At 44.0% G+C, this 22,276-nt stretch overlaps 1 protein-coding gene across 1 annotated transcript in view; it reads left to right on the plus strand.

Annotated features, from left to right (window-relative positions):
* LOC308630785 (aldehyde oxidase 2-like) overlaps window positions 1-22,276 on the plus strand; it is a gene marked incomplete at its 5' end in the record, with an annotated part of 86,709 nt that overhangs the window by 24,271 nt on the left and 40,162 nt on the right. The window contains 10 exons of the mRNA XM_081261427.1: window positions 2,727-2,836; window positions 4,254-4,438; window positions 5,157-5,340; window positions 12,246-12,338; window positions 13,343-13,512; window positions 14,571-14,685; window positions 16,656-16,778; window positions 20,378-20,474; window positions 21,007-21,131; window positions 21,816-21,949. Of these exons, the coding sequence (XP_081117553.1) occupies window positions 2,727-2,836; window positions 4,254-4,438; window positions 5,157-5,340; window positions 12,246-12,338; window positions 13,343-13,512; window positions 14,571-14,685; window positions 16,656-16,778; window positions 20,378-20,474; window positions 21,007-21,131; window positions 21,816-21,949 (1,336 nt within the window). The remainder of the gene's footprint in view (window positions 1-2,726; window positions 2,837-4,253; window positions 4,439-5,156; window positions 5,341-12,245; window positions 12,339-13,342; window positions 13,513-14,570; window positions 14,686-16,655; window positions 16,779-20,377; window positions 20,475-21,006; window positions 21,132-21,815; window positions 21,950-22,276) is intronic.

Below are 22,276 nucleotides of genomic sequence, written 5' to 3' on the forward strand. Positions count from 1 at the left end.
TAGCTCATGGGGGAAGGCACACTGATGTGAGGGGCAGCTGGAGCTTTCTTCTGACCCCCAACACAGCATGTGTGCACACACAGTCCAGGACCACACCCACAGTTAGCCCGGGTGTTAGCTCACTTGTTTGTGCTTGGCCAGCAAGCACCAGGGGTGGCATGTAAGGCTGGGGTGCGAGCAAGGTTGCAGTGAGCACCCTGCCTGTGACCAGGGGACCACTCCTTGCTTCCTCCTCCTCATAGTTCTCCTCCACCAGTCCTCAGTCTGAGGCTCCCCATGGCACTACTCCCCCTCAGGTGCTATGTAAGAAGCCACAGTTCTGGTGAGGACACAAGCAGATGTTTCAAGGACATCATGGGTCCTTGGGGAGAGGGGGAAAGCAGTGATTGAGTCTAATTGCTGGCTAAGAGGAACAGTTCCTTGGGGAAGCTCCCTGCTAAACCCCCATCCTAGTTCCCCAGGAGCCCTGTGCACTCACACTGCCTCTGGCTGCCCCAAGGATTCCAACACCCCCTTGACTGGAGGCTAGCTCCAGGCCTGGCTGTGTTGCACACTTGACACAGCCCATCTCTGATCCATACACCTCCCAGCAGGAAAAATGGGATGTGGTCTCAGTCCATTTGTGCAGCTATAACAAAATACTGAGACTGAGTAATTTACAAAGAACAGAAACATATTTCTCACGGTTCTGAAGACTGTGAGAACACAGTCTCCAACATTAAGTTGCCGACACCTGGGAGGGGCCTTCTTGCTGCATTTTCCCATGGTAGAAGACAGAAAGGCAAGAAAGAGTAAAATGGAGCCGAGCTCATTTTACCAACAATCCCACCCATGAATGTGGAGCCCGCAGGCCTGATCATTTTTATTGTTGTTGTTGTTCTTGTTAGTTATACATGACAGTAGAGTGCATTTTGACATATCATACACAGATGGAGTGTCATTTCCCATTCTTGTGGTTGTACAAGATGTAGTGTTACACTGGTCATGTATTCACACATGAACATAGGAAAGTTATGTTCGATTCATTCTACTGTCTTTCCCCCTCCTTTCCCTTCATTCCCCTTTGTCTAATCCAAAGTATTTCTATTCATGCTCCCACCCCACTTATTGTGTGTTAGCATCCGTGTATTAGAAAGAACATGGCCTGATCATCTTTTAAGGGTTACAGTTCCTGTTTTTTGGGAGGAGTTGATTTTAATTTTTTGCTTTTTTTTTTTTTTGGTGGCACTGGGGATCAGACATAGGATCTGTGCATACTGTGTAAGTGCTCTGTCACTGATATACCTACAGTTCAAGGTTCACATCTCTTAATACCCTTATAATGACAATTAAATTTCATGGACTATGTGAGTTTTGGAGGGGACATGCTTTCCGACCATGGTAGGTGTCACTCCCAGTCTGTCTGATTTCCCGCTGAGTACTCACCCTCTCTTCCCTAGGCCATTCTGCCTTTCCCACAGGGCCTCCAGCTCTAGAACTCTTCTTCTGCTTCCCTCACCTACAACCTGCCAATACTCACTCTCTCTGCCCCTCCCACTCACCCAGTGGGCCACTGACTAGCTGGCACCTCCTTGGTGCTGACAGTACCCCAGGCATAGAGGAGCAATCACAACCTCTGCCCATGCGGACTTCCAGGGTATGCCCACCCAGGCATGACATGCCTCCCTGAGGTTACTTCTGGCCAACATGGTTCTACCCCTCACTGCTGGGAATTCAGATGTGATGAGGAGAAGCTTGAGGACTAAAGACAAGCATTCATCCCCACATCACCCCATTTGTCTTTGAGGACTGCAGTGAGGAAGGAGAGGTAGGGTATACCCTGTTGACCAAAGCCAGACTTTTTTCTAAGTGCCCCAGGTCTATGGTCTGAGATGACCCAGCTCAACCCCCAAAGACAAGAGAGAAGCCAAGACTCTGGGGCAACCTAGTTACCGTCCAGGGCCTTCTCCTACAGTGGTACTAACTGTTCTTTTACCTGGGTGTTCATTGTTGCCTTCAGCTTATGGCCTCTGCTTTCCTAGCTCAACCAAAACCGTCTCTGCCTCAGGGGTGGTAGGCCCTGCTCCAGGGAAGGTAGCAGATCAGCCCACTGAACCAGCAGCACGGCAGGTGGGCAGAGATCAACAGGGGCTCTCACGGTGTTCCCTGTCTCTCTCAATACACCTGCCTTCCAACCCACGTAACACTAATGGTGCCAGGAATGGAACCCGTGTTCCTCCTGGGCTACAATTTTGACCCCTTCTCAGCACATCCTTCAGTGCCATAAGCCAGATTTCCAAGCCAGAGGACATGACTCTGATCACCAAAAGGTGACAGCTGAGCTGGAAGGAGGTTTTACACTCTGCTCATTTTTCTTCAGAGTTTTAGGTATCTGTCTCTGGAGCCAACAGCAGCAAGAACAAAAAGCAAAACCAATGATCTGAAGACTGTTAATAATGGAAACAGCCCTGTATCTGCTTCAGTTAGGTCTATGCCCCTATCCTAAGCTGTGGTGGGTTCTATTTAGCCAGCCCCTGCTGAAAGACCAGACCATGTGCCTGGTAGGCCTGCGGCACAGGTGACCTCAGTGCTCAAAGGGAATGGGACCCTGGTGATGTTCCATAGACCTCTGCCTCGCTCTGTGCAGAGAAAGGGGACCTTCTGTGCTCGCTGCCAACATTTAAAAGTGCAGAATAATCTTGATTTTCTGGCTGTGACTATGCAAAAAATATCATTTTCTTCCACAGAAGGTACGCGGCAGATTCCTCTCAACGAACACTTTCTTGCTGGATTGGCAAGCGCAGACCTTAAGCCAGAGGAGATTTTGGAATCTGTGTATATCCCTCACTCTCGAAAGGTAAGAATTCCCACTGCTGTTTTTAAGTTGTTTTTCCCTTTTCATAATGGACTCCAGTCATCTTTGGAAATCTGAAAACAAATGGAAGGAAAATAACTCTGCCCTGAAAACCTGGCTCCTGTCCCACTGTGGATTGGTTCAGCACCACGGCCCTCGGACAGCCTGGAGCCAATAGCTTCAGGGTGTGGATTTGAGGTTGTTGTTTCAGCTGTTGGGTGCAGCCTGGCTGAGGACCTGGGTCAGGCTTCCATGCCCCTGTGTTCCCAGGGGTCAAAGCTCTCTGGCTATGGAAAGGAGCTTCTCTACCTGACCCAAAAGGAAATGGAGTCCAGAGCTCAGCCTCCGCACTCCTCACCCTTGCCAACCCCAACAGTTCATAGAAGAATGAGGATTCCCAGATGTTTGCTAGCACAGGACCCTTGGAGTTGATGTGGCCACATGGGTGGCTGTGAAGGTGATCCCTGCCCTCACTCTCTGTTCCTTTACCTGTCCCCAAAGCTGTACCTAAATCCAAGAGGAGAGTCTTTCCAGAGAGAAGGGTACAAGACACACACACACACACACACACACACACACACACTCACACATACACACACTCATAGCAATCTAAAACCAGGAGACAGGGCTGGGGATATAGCTCAGTGGTAGAGCCTAGCATGTTCAAGACTCTGGGCTCAATCTTAGCACAGGAAAAAAAATTAAATAAAAATAAAATCAGGAGGCAGCTCAGTTTTAGAAGCTTTTGGAAAAGAAAAACAGGCAGACTCAAACATGAGCACCATTGGACCAGCACAGATGGAGAAGCCCTGCTGGGCACAGGCTGTCTTCATTGGCCTCACCTGGGCACACCAGCAGTCATGGCACCAAGGGGTCCACTGGGCAACAATCATCCCCTGCCCCTGCTCCTGATATAGGGTTCCCTAGTCCACAGCTGGAAAGCTCCACTCAGCTCCCCTTTGAGTTTTGCCAAATGAAAAAGTGATTTTTTTTCCTACCAAAAAAAAAAACGAGTTGTGTCTCTTTGAATGTTACAAGCCCCTGTATTCTTAGGGCTTCTCTGTCCTCCTGGGAGTCAAAGACATCTGAAGCCTAGAGAGAGGAGTTCCTGCAGATCCAGCACAAGTTCATGTCCCTGATGCAAGTTTCTGCAGCATTCTGTGTAGAGCCATCCCAGGCTCAAAGGGAAAGTGCACAGAGATTCCTGATCCTTGAGGTGTCTGGGAACTTGGAGACAGGTCTTGGGAAGGACATTCTCACCTCGAACAAGAAGTCAGCCCGGTTGTCCTCCAATTGTGCTAAGTGTTGTCTGTGTCCCTTTTGAGTGACTCTAAGTGATTTAGTAGAGGCACCAAGAAGCAGAAACCATGCTCTTCGTTCTGACTTATCCGATAACCCGGATTGATTTTTGTCTCCACAGTGGGAATTTGTGTTCGCCTTCCGACAGGCTCAGTGCCTGCAAAATGCCTTGCCAGATGTCAATGCTGGCATGCGAGTCCTGTTCAAAGAAGGCACAGACACCATTGAGGACCTGAGCATTGCCTACGGAGGTGTAGGGACTGCTACAGTCAGTGCACATAAATCCTGCCAGCAGCTCCTCGGCAGGTAAGCAATGAACCCTGCACCTTAAGGGTGAAACTTAACATTGAAAAACCAAGTAGAAATTTGGCATTGGCAAGTGTTGATAAAACTCTGGAAAGATGGAAACTCCTACTTATAAAATCACTGCTTGCTCCTTCTGTATTTTTGCTGAATTAATTAAACCTTATTTGACTTGGATTAATTGGATGCCACTCTTTGGGTAAGGGACACAACAAAAATAGCCCAGGCCCAAGTTCAGCCAGCAGGCAATTATTCCCGGTCTGGCTGTCATTGTCTTATGCAAATCAACACTCAGCAAGCCACAGCAGTGTCCAAGCAGCACCTCACACTTCTACAATGTGGCACACGCAATTTCTTCCTCAGCAAAGATAGTATCCAGTTCTGAATCCTGTTCGGTTCACAATGGGACTGGCCTAAATGGTCTGTTTAGTACTTGTTTAGTTTAGTCTGTTTAGTTCTATCTTCTAGCTCTGGAACTTTCTTGATTTATGTTGCAATGGAACAGGTCCCTTACTCACCCTGTCATGATAGTTGGGCCAATTGAAGCAGCCTCCCTAGGCCTCAATTTTCCATAGAGGTTGGATAAGGTGATATCTAAGTTTCCTTACAACTCTAAAAAGGAAATTCTGGGATCTCTAAAATGCTACCTTCTGGTATCTAGCATATGCCATGCAATAAAGACTGCCCTTTGACTGGCTCCTTACTGCCTCTGTGTTACCAGGCACTGGAATGAGCTGATGCTGGACGAGGCTTGCAGGTTGGTTCTGGATGAAGTCTCCCTCCCAGGCTCAGCTCCGGGTGGCAAGGTGGAGTTCAAGAGGACCCTAGTAGTCAGCTTCCTCTTCAAGTTCTACCTAAAGGTTTTGAAGGAACTGAAGACCCTAGTAAGACAATTCTCTGTGCCTGTAAGTGCTCTAATGTATTTTGCTAGCCATCCTGTAACAAAGCACCACAGACTGGGTGGGTGGCTTAAACAACAGACATTTATTATCTCACCAATCTGGAGGCTTAGTCCTTGGTCAAGTTATCAGCAGGGTTGGTTCCTTCTGAGGACTGTGAGAGTTGTCTCTATGGCTCTTGCCTAGCTTCTGGCAGTGGCTGCAATCTCTGGGGTTTGTTTAGCTTGTAGGGTGTCGCGTCCCCCTTGCCCGCAAGGAAGACGCAACACCGGGAATCTTCTTCCAGTCGTTTATTCTGGTTCTCGAGATCTCTTACACTCTACTCTCTTCTTCATCTTCTTCTTCTTCATCTTCCTCATCTTCCTACCCGAATGCTCCTACCAGCCTTAATAAAGCATCTCAAGCCCCAATGCGAAGCTGCCACGTGGAGCTTTCTCATAGGGTGTTAGAAAACCACGCACCAACTCTCCCAATTAAGGAGTTGTTTGTCACAAACCACAGTCGAGCCAGCGCCATCTTGTAATGGCGACCGCAGTCCGCAGAAACGGCTCACTACAGTTCCCCCTTTTGTTTTCTAAAAACAATACAGGCGAGAGTAGAGGTCCTATCCCACTGTACATAAGTGGCTGCATAGTATGGCTCAGGCCCAAGGAGGGCCCTTCCCCAGATCTGAGACCATATCAGCCGACGCTTTTCTCGTGGGACAGGGCGTGGACGCGTCTAACCCGCATGCAATAGGACATGCTCTCCTTGAGGTCCACTTCAAGGATCACTCAAGTGCAGTGCCTTGCCTCGCATCCTGTATCGTGACGATGGTGGACGAAGGGGGATGGCTGAGGCTGAACTGTGGCTGTATAGAAATACGACGACAAACAAGTTGGCAACACCCTAAAAGAAAGGCACGGGTAATCTGTGCAAGCCAGACTTGAGGTGAAATGCCATTACTCATACTAAGCCTTCAACCAGGAACCTTATCAGACCCAAACAGGTCAGGACGTTCCCACATGACCGTTATTGGCTGAATATGAAAACAGACACCACAAATCTTTCAAGGCCTTGTGAGCTCCTTCAAGGTCTTGTGAGCTGGCCTCTTTGACATGCACAAAAATCAGGGCTGGATCCAAGCCCTGGGGGCCGGGGGGAATCCGTGCCAGCAGTTCCCCCCCTTTTGTTTGTTGCACGTCAAAGGGAATCAAGTAGCCCCTGTCTTAGGTCGTTCACTGCCCCTACACTGCTTACCCGTCTTTGGGGAGGCCCCATTCCCCTGTCTTAGGTTGCAGTGCAAGCGTGAAAGTTGCCCGTCTCTGGGTACTACAAGATCAGCTTGTTGTTGCCAAGGCGTTCAGTGGTATCTATTCAGCCAGTCATTATTGGGTCTTTAATTGGTTCCGGTTCAACAAGGCATAGAGTAAAAATAAAGAAGAAAAAGGGGGCAAAAGGAGGAAGGCATGAAGCAGGGATCATTGTAGAAAAATCATCTTCGAATTGGTCGGAGACAAACTTCAGCAAGATCATCCTTGGTCTGCAGGCGTTGATAATGGATCTGTATTGGCTTAGAAGTCAGAATGTTAATTTGGTCTTTAATAAATTGTGTCATTCTCTTACCTAGGCAGGGGCCTACAGCAGCTATAAGGAGGAGACCGAAAAGCGGTCCCATTACAGTGGATATCAAAGGAGTTAACCATGGGGTATTTTTAAACCACTGTTCAAAACATCCTTGTTGTGCTTCAAACTCCTTTTGTCTTTTAGCCAATCTTTCCGTGACCTTTTCCATAGTTTCACGGATTACCCCAGTATGATCTGCATAAAAACAACACTGTTCCTTTAAGGCTACACATAGTCCTCCTTCCCTTAGGAATAATAAATCTAGTCCCCTCCTATTTTGTAACACAACTTCTGAGAGGGAGGTGAGGGACTTTTCCAAAGCAGTAATTGACTTGGCCATGGCTGTTAAATCTTATAGCTGGGTAGAGAATAACATTTAAGATCTACAGTGGTATTAGAGGATAATTTAGACAGTATTACTACCCCTTCATAATAGGGCGGCCTGGAGGTCAAGCATAGCCAGCAATCTTGGGTCCTGTTAGGACTAGTGGCATTGAGAGCGAAAAAGGCTCCTTGGATCAAATCAAAAAGACGATCTCCAGTTCCAGGGTGTATGGGCCCAGGGGCACAATCAAAGGTTTGATAGCCCACAGTTATTGTTTGACCGCTGGGGGAAGATATTACTGCTGGGGCTATAGGCTGTTTGGGTCCAGATGGGGCCTTTTGATCTCCGAGCACCTGATTGGGTCCTATTAAACTTCCAGTAGGCTGTTCTGTGGTCAATTTAAGCCGAAAAAGCAGGCCAGGATTGTACTGTCCGGGGGTGTAAATACGCAGCCCCCAGAGATATCCTTAAGTCCAATCTGGCTGCTGTTTTCCATTGGAAGTAAACTGAATAGTAATATCTGATTCTCCCTCTATTGTTTGCCAGAAGTGGGTAACATCAGTTTGTCAGACATCATTGGTGTGTAAGCCTCTAGGATTAACACTTAGACTAGGGGAATGAATGAATGGAGCACACACTGGGCATAAGGAAACAATTTGTAGAGTCTGATCACGTGAGCACCCCGCACAGAAGCGTAAGGATTGTGCATTTAGATGGAATTTAGCATGGAGCTAAGGAGTTGATCCGTTTGTAATTGTTCCATGATAGTAAATTGTCTGCCAATATAAGGGGTTGCCTCAATAACTGAGGCTAAATTAGCAACATAGAGACTATCAGTATACACATCAAGTGGGATGGAATTGTATAGTTTAAGGGCCATAATTAGAGCCTCAACTTCTGATATTTGGGCAGACAGTCTAGGAACAGGGTGTCGAATTACTTGAGATCCATCAAAAACAACAGCAAACCCTCCTTTTTGCTCCGTCTGTATAAACAGTCTGAGCTCCCGGGATAGATTCCCCTTTAATAATTTTAAGAGAAATAATAGGACATTTTTTGAGGTCTTCTAGAAGTTTATGTCGGGGAAAGTGATTATTAATTTGACCTTTGAAATTACAAAGGAAGAGACACCAAAAATCATGTTCTTGTTGGAAATTTAAAATCATATCCTGGGTATAAGGTTGAATGGGAATGTCAAAAGTCTTTCCAAACAGTGCATCACCCAAATATTTGGCCTTCCAGATCAAATTTGTCACTAGTTCATAAAAGGGAGTTATCACCCGAGAGTTAGAAGCAGGTAAATGGACCCAATAGATGGGACCTATTTGTCAAAACACTGTAGTAGGAGTTAATTTTGATGGCAGGATTATAAATGATAGGGGTATAGAATAGTTTATCTGGGTAACCTGCATATCTTGTAGGGCCTTCTCTATCAGTCTTAATGATTGTAGAGCCTCAGGTGTGGGATTCTCTTGTAGGGCCTTCTCTATCAGTCTTAATGATTGTAGAGCCTCAGGTGTGGGATTCCTGACTGAGCTGGGGGAAGGGTCTCCTTGGAGGAGATCATACAGAGGCTTAAGTTCCTGGAAAGAGAGGAGTTGGCACTGTTGTTAAAGTTATAAACATACCTCTTAAGAGAGGGGGAAAGGGAGAAACCTTTAGCAACTTGACGTTTCTCCCAAGAATGATCCTGACAAGGCGTAAATGTTGGGGGGAAACCAAGATTAGGGGTACAGTAAGGAGAGGCCTTAAAATGAGTGGCATTATAAAGACTATTAGAAGAAGGAGGCACTGGGATTAGTACTTCGGAGATAATAGCCAAGGTAGTTATGTTTAAAGCAGAGCTATTTACGGGGGTTCCTAAGCCTGATTGTTCCCCTGAGACTACTTAGCTCAATACAGCACTGAGAATGCTCCCTGAGACCTGACTGGACCGCAATGGGTCCTTCCAGTTAATCAAATTCTTGGTCTTAAGGCTAATACAATGAGCGTTCCCGAAGCCAAAACAAGAAACTCCTGTGAGATTAACTTGAGATTGATTAAAAATGCTTTCCACCTGAGTTAGTGTGAAGGCGGCATCCACTCCATAAGTGCGCACAGACTCCGCCAGGGTCTTCAATTTATCATCTTATGAGTTTAACATAGAAACCTGTGGAATCAAATTTTGTCTGAAAAAGATATCTTCCGTTAGCATTTACAGGTAGGCATTTTTAAAAATACAGTTTCTGAGTAGCTCCGGTAGAAATCTGAAACGCAACAGTACAGGTTAGTGGCTGGAAGGCGGGACTAGAAGTCCTGTCTGAGTGACTGTGGAAGAACCAATCGGTAGCCCCCAAGAGTGTGGGAGGTGGGACCAGGAAGCCGCTCTTCCGCCAGGCAGCCCATGGTTACCATGGTGATGCAAGCAACACGGAGTCCGTCGCTCACCCTCAGGGCAAAAGTTCCCCAAGATTTCCTAGCCGACCGCACCTTGCCTGATTTTGTTTGCATTTTTCCCCGCCTGGCCAAGCTCTTACTGCGGCAGCAGCCTGCTCTGTTTCTGGACCATCCCCGCACACTCCGGCTTCCGGGCCGGGGCGGGCTCCTGTTCCCTTTTCCCGGCTGCAGTGGGCGTCCCTGGGCATAGATCCCAGGGTCATAATTAATCTGCTGCTGCGGCACCCATGGCACAGCAACAGAAGGAACACAGAAAACGAAAGACACAGACGACAAAAAAAGAACACAGAAAACAAAAGTGAAAGTACACATAGCAGCTGCAATAAAATATGAGGCCTACGGGGTCCCGCTCTCGGGGACGAGGGGTCCACTCACGGGACGAGGGGTCCACTCACGGGACGAGGGGTCCACTCACGGGACGAGGGGTCCACTCACGGGACGATTGGTGCACCACTCCTGACGACTGAAAGCTCTGATTTTCCCGGGTTTCGGCACCATTTGTCGCGTCCCCCTTGCCCGCAAGGAAGACGCAACACCGGGAATCTTCTTCCAGTCGTTTATTCTGGTTCTCGAGATCTCTTACACTCTACTCTCTTCTTCATCTTCTTCTTCTTCATCTTCCTCATCTTCCTACCCGAATGCTCCTACCAGCCTTAATAAAGCATCTCAAGCCCCAATGCGAAGCTGCCACGTGGAGCTTTCTCATAGGGTGTTAGAAAACCACGCACCAACTCTCCCAATTAAGGAGTTGTTTGTCACAAACCACAGTCGAGCCAGCGCCATCTTGTAATGGCGACCGCAGTCCGCAGAAACGGCTCACTACAGTAGGGGAACATCTCTGACTCTGCCTTCACAAGACCTTCTGTCTACATGTCTGTGCCAAATTTTCCCCTTCTGATAAGGACAGCAACCATATTAGACCAGGACCCATCCTCATGATCTCATTTTAACTTGATGACCTCTACAGTACACAAACTTTACCTTGGTTGGATAAGGTCAAATTCTGAGATACTGGGGATTAGGACTCCAACTTATAAATTTGGAAGGACAGACTTCAATACATGACATCTGGCTCTTATTAGCTCCTTGCAGCCATACACCCCCAGCTTCCCTACTGCTTTTGTTCACTGTCTTGTGGGCAGTCTATGCTATAACCTGTCACCTGTTCTGGGCCCATCCTGTTCCTGGAATTCAGCCCAAAAGTGCTACATGAGGCTCAGGGTACCAAACTATCTTCAGGCCACAGTTCACCGTGTGCCCATAGCACTCAAATATCTGGTGCTTCCTTTCTCCAGCAGCATATAGCTTTTTTATTTTAAAATAAATTTGATTGGCCAGGCATGGTGGCACATGCCTGTAATCCCAGTGGCTTAGGAGGCTGAAGCAGGAGGATCAAGAGTTCAAAGCCAGCCTCAGCAAAAGCAAGGTGCTAAACAACTCAGTGAGACCCTGCCTCTAAGTAAAATACAAAATAGGGCTGGGAATGTGGCTCAGTGGTTGAGTGCCCCAAATAAAATAAAATGAAAATTAAAATACTTGGTTGATATATAATTTACCTCCAATAAAATTCATTGTTTAAATTCAGTGAATTTTGGCAATGTGTATACCTACATAGCCACCACCTCAAACTAAACATAGAATGTTAATTCCACCAGCCCAACCCAGCCCAGGCAGTCACTGATCTGCTTTGTGGCACTATATATTCATTTTGCTTATTCTAGAATTGCGAATGCAACATAAAATGTAAAATAAAATGTTATTTTTCAAAAAGACCAAAACTGATCTGTTCCTGATGCCCACGGTCAGATTAAATTTCTGCAAATTAAAAAAAAAGACCAAAACTGATGTATATTGTATACTATTATACTAATATTTAAGTAGCTTTCTAGATTTTCTGATTGTAAAATTCTGGGGAAAATTTTTACTTTTCTTTTTCTAGAATGAATTAAGCAAAGTATCCTTTCTCTTCTCCTCCTCCTTCTCCTTCCCATCCCCTGACCATAATTACAACTTTTTCCCATGATTACAACTCTCTCCCAACCCTGTACCCTGTTCCAGCCACCCCTACCCCGACAGCCCGCTGTTCTAAAACATCTGCATTTCAGTGACTCAGATGAAGACCTGCTATTTAATTTCTGAGTCAAGACACTTGACATGTTTCACTGATGCACGATTCTGCTGCTGTCCCAGAAAAGCTGAGTTCCTGAGAAAAGCAATCAGGACTTGGGCCTTTTTGTAGACAACAGCTTATTCTGGGATGGCTTATCCTATCCAACATTTTCTCCCCACCACCCATAGCCTCTGCCCCAGCTCACCAGCTGGCCTCTCCCTCCAGGTGACAGGGAAACAGATTCAAACCAGTCAGGCCAGGTCCTTATTGTGTGGGAAAGGACAAGGGTGTGGGGGTCATAAAAAGCGAAACCCTGGGGCGCACTGTGGACTTTGGTTATGTGAGAGTAACATTTGTCAAGTTACTCTCTAATAAACCCAAACCCAACTTAATCTAGACTAACCAGCCTCTTTTCGTTGTGCTGAATCATCGCAGGGCAGCAGTCGTTATCCGGAAATTTCAGATGGGTTCCTAAGTGCTCTAGAAGATTTCCCAGTCACAATACCCCAGGGAGTCCAAACATACCAGGTCAGTGAGTCTCATTTCACAGAAACCTAAACACAAAAAGATAAGCTGCAATTGCACAAAATGAGCAAGTTTTTCAGAGTTGTGATTTTGAGTTTTGACTTTCCAGTGGTTCCTACGTCCAAGTCAGGGTGACTCTGGAATCCAAGCTCAGGCCTAAGCTGCCACTAGATGTACTTAAGGTTGACCGATCTACAGACTAATAATTATAGTCTTTTCAAAGAGATGTTCTTTGGGCATTTGTGTCATATTTACTCAGAAGTGCAGCTGAGCAGAAGGTTCAGCCTCTGGTCCTGATTGCAAAAGTTTAATCACCAATCAGCAAGCAAGAGCCCTTCGGGTAACTGAACTCACTCTTCTGGAAGGACAATTTAACAATTATCCATTTTTACTGAAGCACAATCCCTTCCCTACCCCTACACACACACACCTCTTCCCTGAGAACAGCTCCAGAATAAACTCTTAAATCTTTCTCTGTCTCCTTATACTCCTGCTGATGTCTTTGTGCCACTTCCAGGGGTGGCCAGGACATCGTAATCTGGATCTGGGGGACTCCATAGCCAATCCCCTACCCTTTACCAGAGGCCATGAGAGTCAATACTCAGGCTTCTGACTTGGATTTTGGTCCCTCATTGGGAACTAAATCCCTATAGGCCTTATCTTGATTCTTTAAATGTGGACAGGTGGATCACTAGACCTGTGAGCAAGCAGAACAGGGAGACCCTCTAAAATGATGGCACCACAAAAGGAGAAGGTGGAGTGCCCCTTTACCTATTTCACTATTTTGCCAAAGGCTGGCCTGCCTATGGCATTGTCACATAACTGAATGACAATTCTCCAGTCTAGTTACAACACTAAGTTGTCACACTAGTCATCTGACCTGCTCCAGTGCTCTTTGCCTGAGAGTACCACCTGGTTGCTCAGTCCTGAATCAGGAGTGCCTGTGATTGGCCAGGCCACTTGTGGAGATATAAGGTTTTTAGAGCAACTCTTGTCTTCCTCTACAGAAAGTGGATTCTCACCAACCTCTTCGAGATCCAGTTGGACGCCCCATCATGCACCTGTCAGGTCTTAAACATGCCACGGGGGAAGCCATATTTTGTGATGACATTCCCAGGGTGGATAAAGAACTTTTCATGGCTTTGGTGACCAGTACCAGGGCTCATGCAAAAATTATGTAAGTAAATCAAAAACTTTTTAAAAGCATAGCTAGGGATTCCTTCATAAGAACTCGCCTGTTTCTTCTACGATATCATATACTCAAAGAACCTACAATGAAACAAATAAAGAAAAGGTCACAAGGCCCCAGAGGAGGAAGATTACTATCATAAAATAGAGATACAGTCAGTCATAGGCCTCTTGTTTCCTTCCTAACCTCACAAGACGTGTCTCTGCTGTAGCCTCAGACTAATCTCAAAGGAGTATCTCTGATGCAGGGCTGATATGCAGCTGGTGGAAAACATTGTAGCACACTTCATTATTCAACAATGACCAATATTCTAAGCTTCCAGAGAAGGTCCCTTGCCAGTAACACTGCCCCTCCCCTAGCACTTGTCACCCCATACACACAACTGGAAGGTTACTCCCTAGCCCAGTAGGGGGAGTCCCCTGAACCCAACTCTTTTTCTGAATTGGAGAGTCTTTATTAACTGGCCAGTGACTGCTCCCTGAAGGACCCCAAACTGTCTCTGCAAGGAACAGCCTCGAACCTGAGGGTTTTAGGATATTTAGAGGCAAGAACCTTATCCAGGTTGGCATAGCTGCAAGCAAGCCGGGGTACAGAAGCTGAATTGAGCCATTAGTGAAACAATGCAAGGCCCATAATCATAATTTCATTTCTGGGTACATTGATATTTCCCACGGGACTTTGCATAATCATAAGAAGAGAAGTGGGTCAAAATGACCCTAGTTAAGTACAAATTAAAGAATGGTTACTAATGTCTAGACAATCAATCTCTGACAAGGTACATTGTCCGAGAAAACTGGGACCCAAAAGAGAACAATTTTACATTCTATAAGAATTGCCATTTTATGTAGCCAAACATGCTATGGTAAGCAACTATTGATAGGTACAGAGACGGGGGTATTCCTATGGCAGAAGCATTTCTTTTATGACATGGAGTCTCAGGGTAAAATGAAATCCGTTTGGTCATTGCTCATATAGCCTGACCCATGGCAGGTTTGAAGCCTCAAATCTTGCTGATTTCTACTTCTTAAATATCTCTCTATGTTCAGATCAATCGATTTCTCTGAGGCCCTTGAACTACCGGAAGTGGTTGATGTGATAACAGCTAAAGACATTCCAGGCACCAATGGTGGTGAAGATGACAAATTGTTGGCTGTAGATGAGGTGAGTATGGAACACACCTTCCCAGGTGACTTTGTGCAGATAACCAATGAGGTACCACCTTCAGCTGCCTCCCAGCTCTTTCTACCATTGGGAGGTAGAAGTGCCACCCACTAGCTCCTCTTTATCTCTAACCTTGTTACTCAGCACTACTTTTCTGGAGTCAGGAAATAATTTAGCAAAAGGAAACATTACAGTCAAAATTCAAGTACCATTTGCTATTGAGACCATTTACCCTCATCTGAAGACTAAATGTGGGGCTAGGGTTGTTGCTCAGAGGTACAGTGCTTGCCTAGCAAGTGTGAGGCACTGGTTCGATCCTCAGCACCACATAAAAATAAATTTAAAAAGGTATTTTGTCCATCTACAACTAAGAAAAAAAATTTTTTAAAGAGTAAATGCAAGAAAAAGTTTTCTATATCAGGATAGAATGCCCTAGAAAGATCTAGAAAAGAGAGCACCAGGGGCTGGGGTTGTGGCTTAGCGGTAGAGCACTTGCCTACCATGTGCGAGGCCCTGGGTTCAAACCTCAGTACCACATAAAAATAAATAAAATAAAGATGTTGTGTCCAACTACAATTAAAAAATAAATAAATAAAGAGAGAGAGAGAGAGAGAGAGAGAGAGAGAGAGAGCACCAAAAACAACCACTCCCTCTAATTTGTTCTGAATTCCCTTCCTTCCTGAACCAACCCTCTTTCCAGGTCCCACCTTCCTTCACACACTCCATTTTTAATAAAATTGCTCTTATTGTCTCTGACTTTTTTTTCTTTTTTTATTGTGGTGATAGGGATTGAACCCAGGGCCTTGTGCTTGTGAGGCAGACACTTTACCAACTGAGCTATATCCCTAGCTCTTTCTCTGACTTTTTAATTCAAAGTTAACAATTATTTATTGAGAACTTGACTTTGGGACCAGACAGTCCAGGTTCCTGTTCCAGCCCTTCCACTCCATAGCTGTGTGCCCTTGGGTTTCATGATCTGTAAAGAGTAAATGAGCATAGCACCCACTTCACTGTGTAGTTGTAAGATTTAAATGAGTTAATACATTCAAAGTGCTTTGGACAGTGACTGGCATAATGAAGACTCTAGTGTTAGGTATTACTGTCATCTCTCAATGAGACCCAAACAATTTCTCCTCCAGCCATAGTGGTTGTTCTTTTAGTTGAACTCCAGCTGAAAAGGTTGGTTGTCTGGAACTATGTTAGTCTGCTTGGGTTACCATAATAAAATTCCACAGCTGGGAGGCTTAAACAACAGAAGTATAGAGGCTTCCTCTCCCAAGTCTAGAGGCTAAGCCCAACATAAAGGTGTTAGCAGGTTGGGTTTCTCCTGAGGACTCTTCCCAGCTTACAGAAGGTAATCTTTTCAGTGAATCCTCGTAGGCATGCCTTTTCTCAAGAGCATTCCATTCTTAAGGGTGTATCTTCCTCTTCTTATAAAGACACCAGTCATATTTTAGTAGGGTTCTGCCCTATGACCTCATTCAACCTTCATTACCTTTGTCAAAGTCCTATCTCCAAATACAGTCACATGGGGTGGGGGGTGGGATAGGGCTTCAACATGTAAATTTTCCATGGCAGGGATGTGGGGGGAGAGGTTACAATTCAGTCTACTATAGGAGTCACATTGAACAAGAAATATTTTGCTTATTCTTAAACTCTAAAGTAACATCTGTGAAAGAGATACATGTAAACCAAGCACAACAGAGGACACAGTAGATTCAGTTCACAATCAATCTCATATCTACTCTGGAACTTATATTCACTGAGAAAAATAGCAAATGGAGCTGTCTATATTATTTAAATTTTACATTAAAAGTTTTTAGAAGTTTGAGCCAAACACATATAGTTGAATGAGTCCAATGTGGTTATTATTGCTCAAAAATGACATCTAAGATACCAGGCATTGGTGAAGTAGAGCTGCCTATTCCTGCCCTAATGTTCTATCTGCTTTATGCATGTACTTTCCACAGGTACTTTGCGTGGGCCAGGTTATCTGTGCTGTAGTTGCAGAGACAGATATACAGGCAAAGCAGGCAATTGAAAAGATAAAGATTACCTATGAGGATCTGGAACCTGTAATCTTCACCATAGAGGTAAGCAGGGCTGGCAGGTCTCACACTAAGATTGTAGAATAAAAAGTGCCTTTGTAAATATCTTAATGTCCAATACTGATTTAGGAATTTTGGAGAGGAGGGGGATTGGCTTTCCCTGGAAAAGTAAGTTTTCTCTGGAAGATATTACTTGTATGAACTGAAATTATCTTTGACTCCAAGGAACATTTTTTTTTAAATCTCAGTGTACAAGTTTTTGTCTCACATTCAAAAAGTCTAGCAGTGGTTTGTCCAGAGCTTATGTGGTATCTTAATCTGTTTTGTGCTGCCACAACAGAAATCCTAAGATGGGTAATTTATAATGAATAGAAATGTGTTTTTCATGGTTCTGGAGTCTGGGAAGTCCATGACTAGGTGGTTGCATATGGTGCTTCATCATCCCATGGCAGAAGGTAGAAGGTCAATAGAGGGTTCATGTTCATGTGTGAGAGAGAGAGCAAGAGAAGGCCAAACTTGCTTTTATAACAAACCCCCTCTCTTCTTGATAAAGAACCTTCTCATAATAACTGCATCAACTCATTCAAGAAAATAGAGCCCTCGTGACCTGATCAACTCTTTAATTTGAAGTTCCTGTCTCACAAGACTATTGTATTAGGGATCGGGTCTCCAACACATGGACTATGGGGGACATATTTAAGCCATGCATATGGGTTCTTGTGTCAGGGATCCAGCCTCCTTCTACCTAGTTGCTCTGTATGCATGGTTTCCATTCTTCAGGTCACCTCTGGTCCGCAATGGCTACTGAAGTTCTGGCCATTAAACCCACATTCCAAACAACAGAGAGAATGAGGTAATGGGGACAGGAATACCCCCTCTCTTTCAGGACACTTCACAGTTATAAATGCCTAATTATATTTCATTGATTAGAACCTAGTCACGTGCCACACCTACCTTCAAGGGGAGATGGAAAATGTAGATTTTATTCCATGTGGCTATGTATCCACTAAAAATTAGGGATTCTATTACTTGTGGAAGATAATGAGAATGGATATTGAGAAAAATAATGTTTCCAAGGTGGAGCCCAAAAGTAGTGAGAAATTTATGGTGGAATTTCATGGAAATTTTACACTCTCAATTGGGGTCTATATAATGGACTTCAGATGATATTTCCAGGAAAGCGAATGGAGAACACAATTCAAGTGAGGATGGGTATGTTAGCTCACTTTTCATTGTTGTAATAAATACCTGAGATAATCAACTTATAAAGAGAAAAGGTTGATTTTGGCTCACAGTGTCAGACCAATTCATAGTCAATTGGTCCCATTGTTTTGGGGCCTATGGTGAGGTAGTATTTCACGGCAGCAGTGCATGGTAGAGCGAAACTTGTGGCTGAGACAGGAAAAAGAGAAAGAGGAAGGGACTACAGTCCCACAGTCCCCTTCAAGGACACACCCCCAGTGACCTAATCAAGTTTTCACCACCAAGCCTCTGGGGTACATTCTAGATCTAAACAGCAGCAGCTAGGATTTGCAAGTTCTAAGAGACAGGTTCAGAACTAATTTGTTTGTGTGCTTATGACAGGTCATAAAAAGTATTGAAGACCCTAGTGAATCATTTGAGCATTTTAAAATGTTCCTAAAAGGTACAAATTGCTCAATATTCAAATAACTTTTTTTTTTTTTTATAATATTTTTATTTTACATTTATGTGGTGCTAAGGATCAAACCCAGTGCCTTGTGCATGCTAGGCAAGCACTCTACCACTGAGCCACAACCCCAGACCCCTCAAATAACTTTTAAAAAGTATTTCTTAATATTTCTAAACCAAATTAACTCTGCTCCAAATTCCCATTTGCCAAGTTGGCAAAGAGTCTAGGCCATTTTTCTCGGCTCACTCACTTTCCCCAGGTTGTCCTAGGATCTTAATATGGGTTTTTGAAACTTCAATTTGAACCCCATTTTAACCAAGGGGGAAGTTGCACCCAGAGGATACACCATGAAATTTTCTGAGATTCAGAGTGTATAGGGATCTAGAGTTTCCTCAATAGGATGATCCAGAATCAGGAAATAATTCTTTTGTGACCAAAAGCAGGTGATAAGAGTCATTTATACCAATACTGATTCATCCATCTATTAATTTGTTTATTTATATGAATCTGTATTAAACATAAATGCACACAAGGTAGTGTAGAGTAGTGGTTAAAAGGACAAGTGCAAGAACCAAACTGGGAAAATTGAATCAAGGCTGTACTACTTACTAGCTGTGTAACCTTAGGCAAGTTACTTAATATCTCTATGCCAGTTTCTTCATCTGTAATCTGGGGGTAATAATAATATGTCTCATCATAAAACTCATCATAAAACTAAATGAGTTCATATGTATAAAGTGCTCAGAACAGTGCCTGGCTCATAATTAGCACTCACTAAAAACAGCATTTGTAAGAAAATTATATGCCTTGATCTCATTGAGTTAGAGCCTGCAAATCTCAGATACTATTTACAATATGGAAATAAACATCCCTGCACATGCAGAGGGTGACTTATTGAGATCTCAGTATAGCATAACATGAAATTTTCAATTATATGATTTGTTTTTTGTGGCTTTGAGAAATCAGGTGTTCATTACGAGGCAAGATGTTTCTGAAAACTGAGCCTGGGCTTGAACACTGCCTCCCTCACTTCTTTGCAGCATGACTTTGAGAAAGTTATTTTCACCTCTCTAAGCCCAGTCTCTTTGTCTAGAAAATCAAGATAATCATGAAATTAGTGTGAGAAGACATGTAAATATTCTGTTATTGTTCAGTGCATGGTGCAAATGTTATCACTGTTATCATCATTAGCAAGAAAGGTTGACTCCTAGGTTTGGGGAGTCTAAGAAGGTAGCAGAGGAGTGTCCTTCTGAAGTAATGGAAGACAGCTGGGATCCACAGGTTAAGTAAGGATCAGCTGCTGGTAGGTCAGTCCATAGAATGGAATGGCATCCAGTCTTCATATGTGAATCAGTTCATCTTATTGTCATCACCAAAACAAAACAAAACAAACACACACACACACACCATGGAACAAAGAACTGGGAAGGCTCTTGTGATATATCCCATATACTCAAAGAAATGAACAAACTTTCTATATTATTTTCAAGATGTCTTGCCCCAGGATGTGTAAGGACCCACCTATTGTGCCTCAACACAGCCTCAATTTTTCAGATTCTTGAGTTAGGGGTTCTTGCATGTGAGCCTAGTCTAATATCAGTGGTTTTTCTCAAGGAGAAGGTGAAAAAAGGGGAACAGAAACTCACTTATAGACATTGGAACCTATTGCCTGTTCCCTGGAGATCCACATTAAAAATGAGGAATGAGCATTTATCATCCTGGACCATCCTACTGCCCCCAGACCTCAATTCTCAGCATCCTTCTTAACATTTCACTAATTATTGCCGGTTTTCTCTGCAAATCTGGAAGACAATCCTTTTGACATCCCTCTCTACAGTGGCCTGCTGCTCCAGTACTTGCTTACTTGACACCTTTCATACATCCCAGGAGACAGTGATTTGGAGGAGTATAGTAACTTTCATTAGAGAAAAAAACAGCTGATGGAAGAAAAAAGTAGGACTAACTGGCTTTTGTGATTTCCCCTGTTACACAGGATGCCATAAAACACAATTCATTCCTATGCCCTGAAAAAAAACTTGAGCAAGGAAACATTAAGGAGGCATTTGAAAAAGTGGATCAAATTGTTGAAGGTAAGCAACTCAGGATGGCTAGTAGAATTTTGCCTGATTGAATACTGAACAATACCTCAAGAGCATGTAATTTCTCACCAAAGAGATCATCCTCCAAAATCTTGGGGCTTTGTCAAATTTATACCTCTTCCTTTCAAATTATGTGTGGGATAGGGAGATAGATTAATTGGTAGAGTACTTGCTTCAAATGCTCAAGGCCATGGATTCAATCCCTAGCACCATCATCAAAAAAAAAATCAAATTGTGTGTATGTGTGTGTGTGTGTGTGTGTGTTGTATTTGGGGGGTAAGCAGCAGAATAAATAGAAGAAAAATCCCTAAAATTGTGATTAGTTAAGGGTAGAGTAAGGAACAGAAGCTGACACATTTAACTTCCACAACTGTTGCTTCCAGTTGCTATAAGACACATGCCTGATTCCTTAGAGCAAATGCAAACTAGTCAGTCCATGTCTTACTTGCTTTTGAATTCCCCAAGATGGTGGCCTCCAGGCAGCATACACCTTCAGAAGTTGTCCTGTGCTTGTGCTTAACAGGAGAGGTCCACGTTGGAGGACAGGAACACTTTTACATGGAAACACAAAGAGTGCTTGTTATTCCAAAGACAGAGGACAAAGAACTGGACATTTATGTGTCCACACAGGATCCAGCCCACGTGCAGGTAAGATCAAGGGTCTTCCCCAACTCCCCACCTTCATAATTCCATCATGGTGGGCAATCCCCACAGCTCCATAGTTGATAACCATTTACCTACAAAACTTTAGAATCCAAGTATTGAACACCTGATCTAAAGCAGCTTAGACCTCAGAATGTTTTTATTATTTTTTCTGGCATTATCATGTAATAAAAGAAGAGCCATGGTCACTTTAGTCTATTTCCATTAGGCTTAGATGAATTCTCAGGTTGGATGACACCACTAAATTATTTTTTCTCTAAAATAATCATTACAGATAATCTTTAGAGTCAGCACATTACCTTACAGAACATTTTTTTTACTTCCCCAGCCACAATGTGCTCTAGGGTTTAGTTGCATGCATACCAGGAATTTGCTGGTTTTCACCACTGTGGGACTTTAGGTCTAGGCATTTGACTTGGAATCCAACTTAGAACAAGAATCCAGGGGTGTGACAGTTTCCCTTCTGGTAAATTCCATTTTTTTTTTCTGGAAGAACTATTCTGTGAAGATTAATGAACTAAGCAGAGCTCCATAAGACAGATTTGAACTATCCACTTTTTTACCAAAGGTAGATGTGAACATATTCTGCTGTGATGATATGTTTCAGGAAACAAAACAATTCTTTGCCATTTCCCTCTTAGAAATCTTCCTGTTATCTCACTTTTACAGAAAACAGTGTCCTCTACTCTAAACATCCCCATCAACAGGATCACCTGCCATGTCAAACGAGTGGGCGGAGGTTTTGGAGGGAAGGTGGGAAGGCCATCTGTGTTTGGGGCAATTGCAGCAGTGGGTGCTATCAAGTAAGTATGCTAGAGGATACAGAGGGTGCAGAATGTAGAGTCACTTTGGCTTCTGTCATAGTCATTGTCATACTCCTGACAATTCAGTCTCTGTTTATAAAATGTAGATATTAATACTTACCCTCCCACTCTTCTTCATTTTTTTGGCCGTTCTTCAGTACTGGGGGTTGAACCTAGAATCTTATGCATGCTATGTAAGCACTTTCCCAATGAGCTACATCACCAGACTTTTTCTTTTCTTTATTTTATTTTTTGAAAGAGTCTTGCTATGTTGCTCAGGTTGTTTGCACACTCCTGGCCTCAAGTCATCCCAAGTAGCTAGCACTA

This window comes from Spermophilus citellus (genome assembly GCF_964194105.1).
Source record: "Spermophilus citellus genome assembly, chromosome: 11".
Taxonomy (NCBI): Eukaryota; Metazoa; Chordata; class Mammalia; order Rodentia; family Sciuridae; genus Spermophilus; species Spermophilus citellus.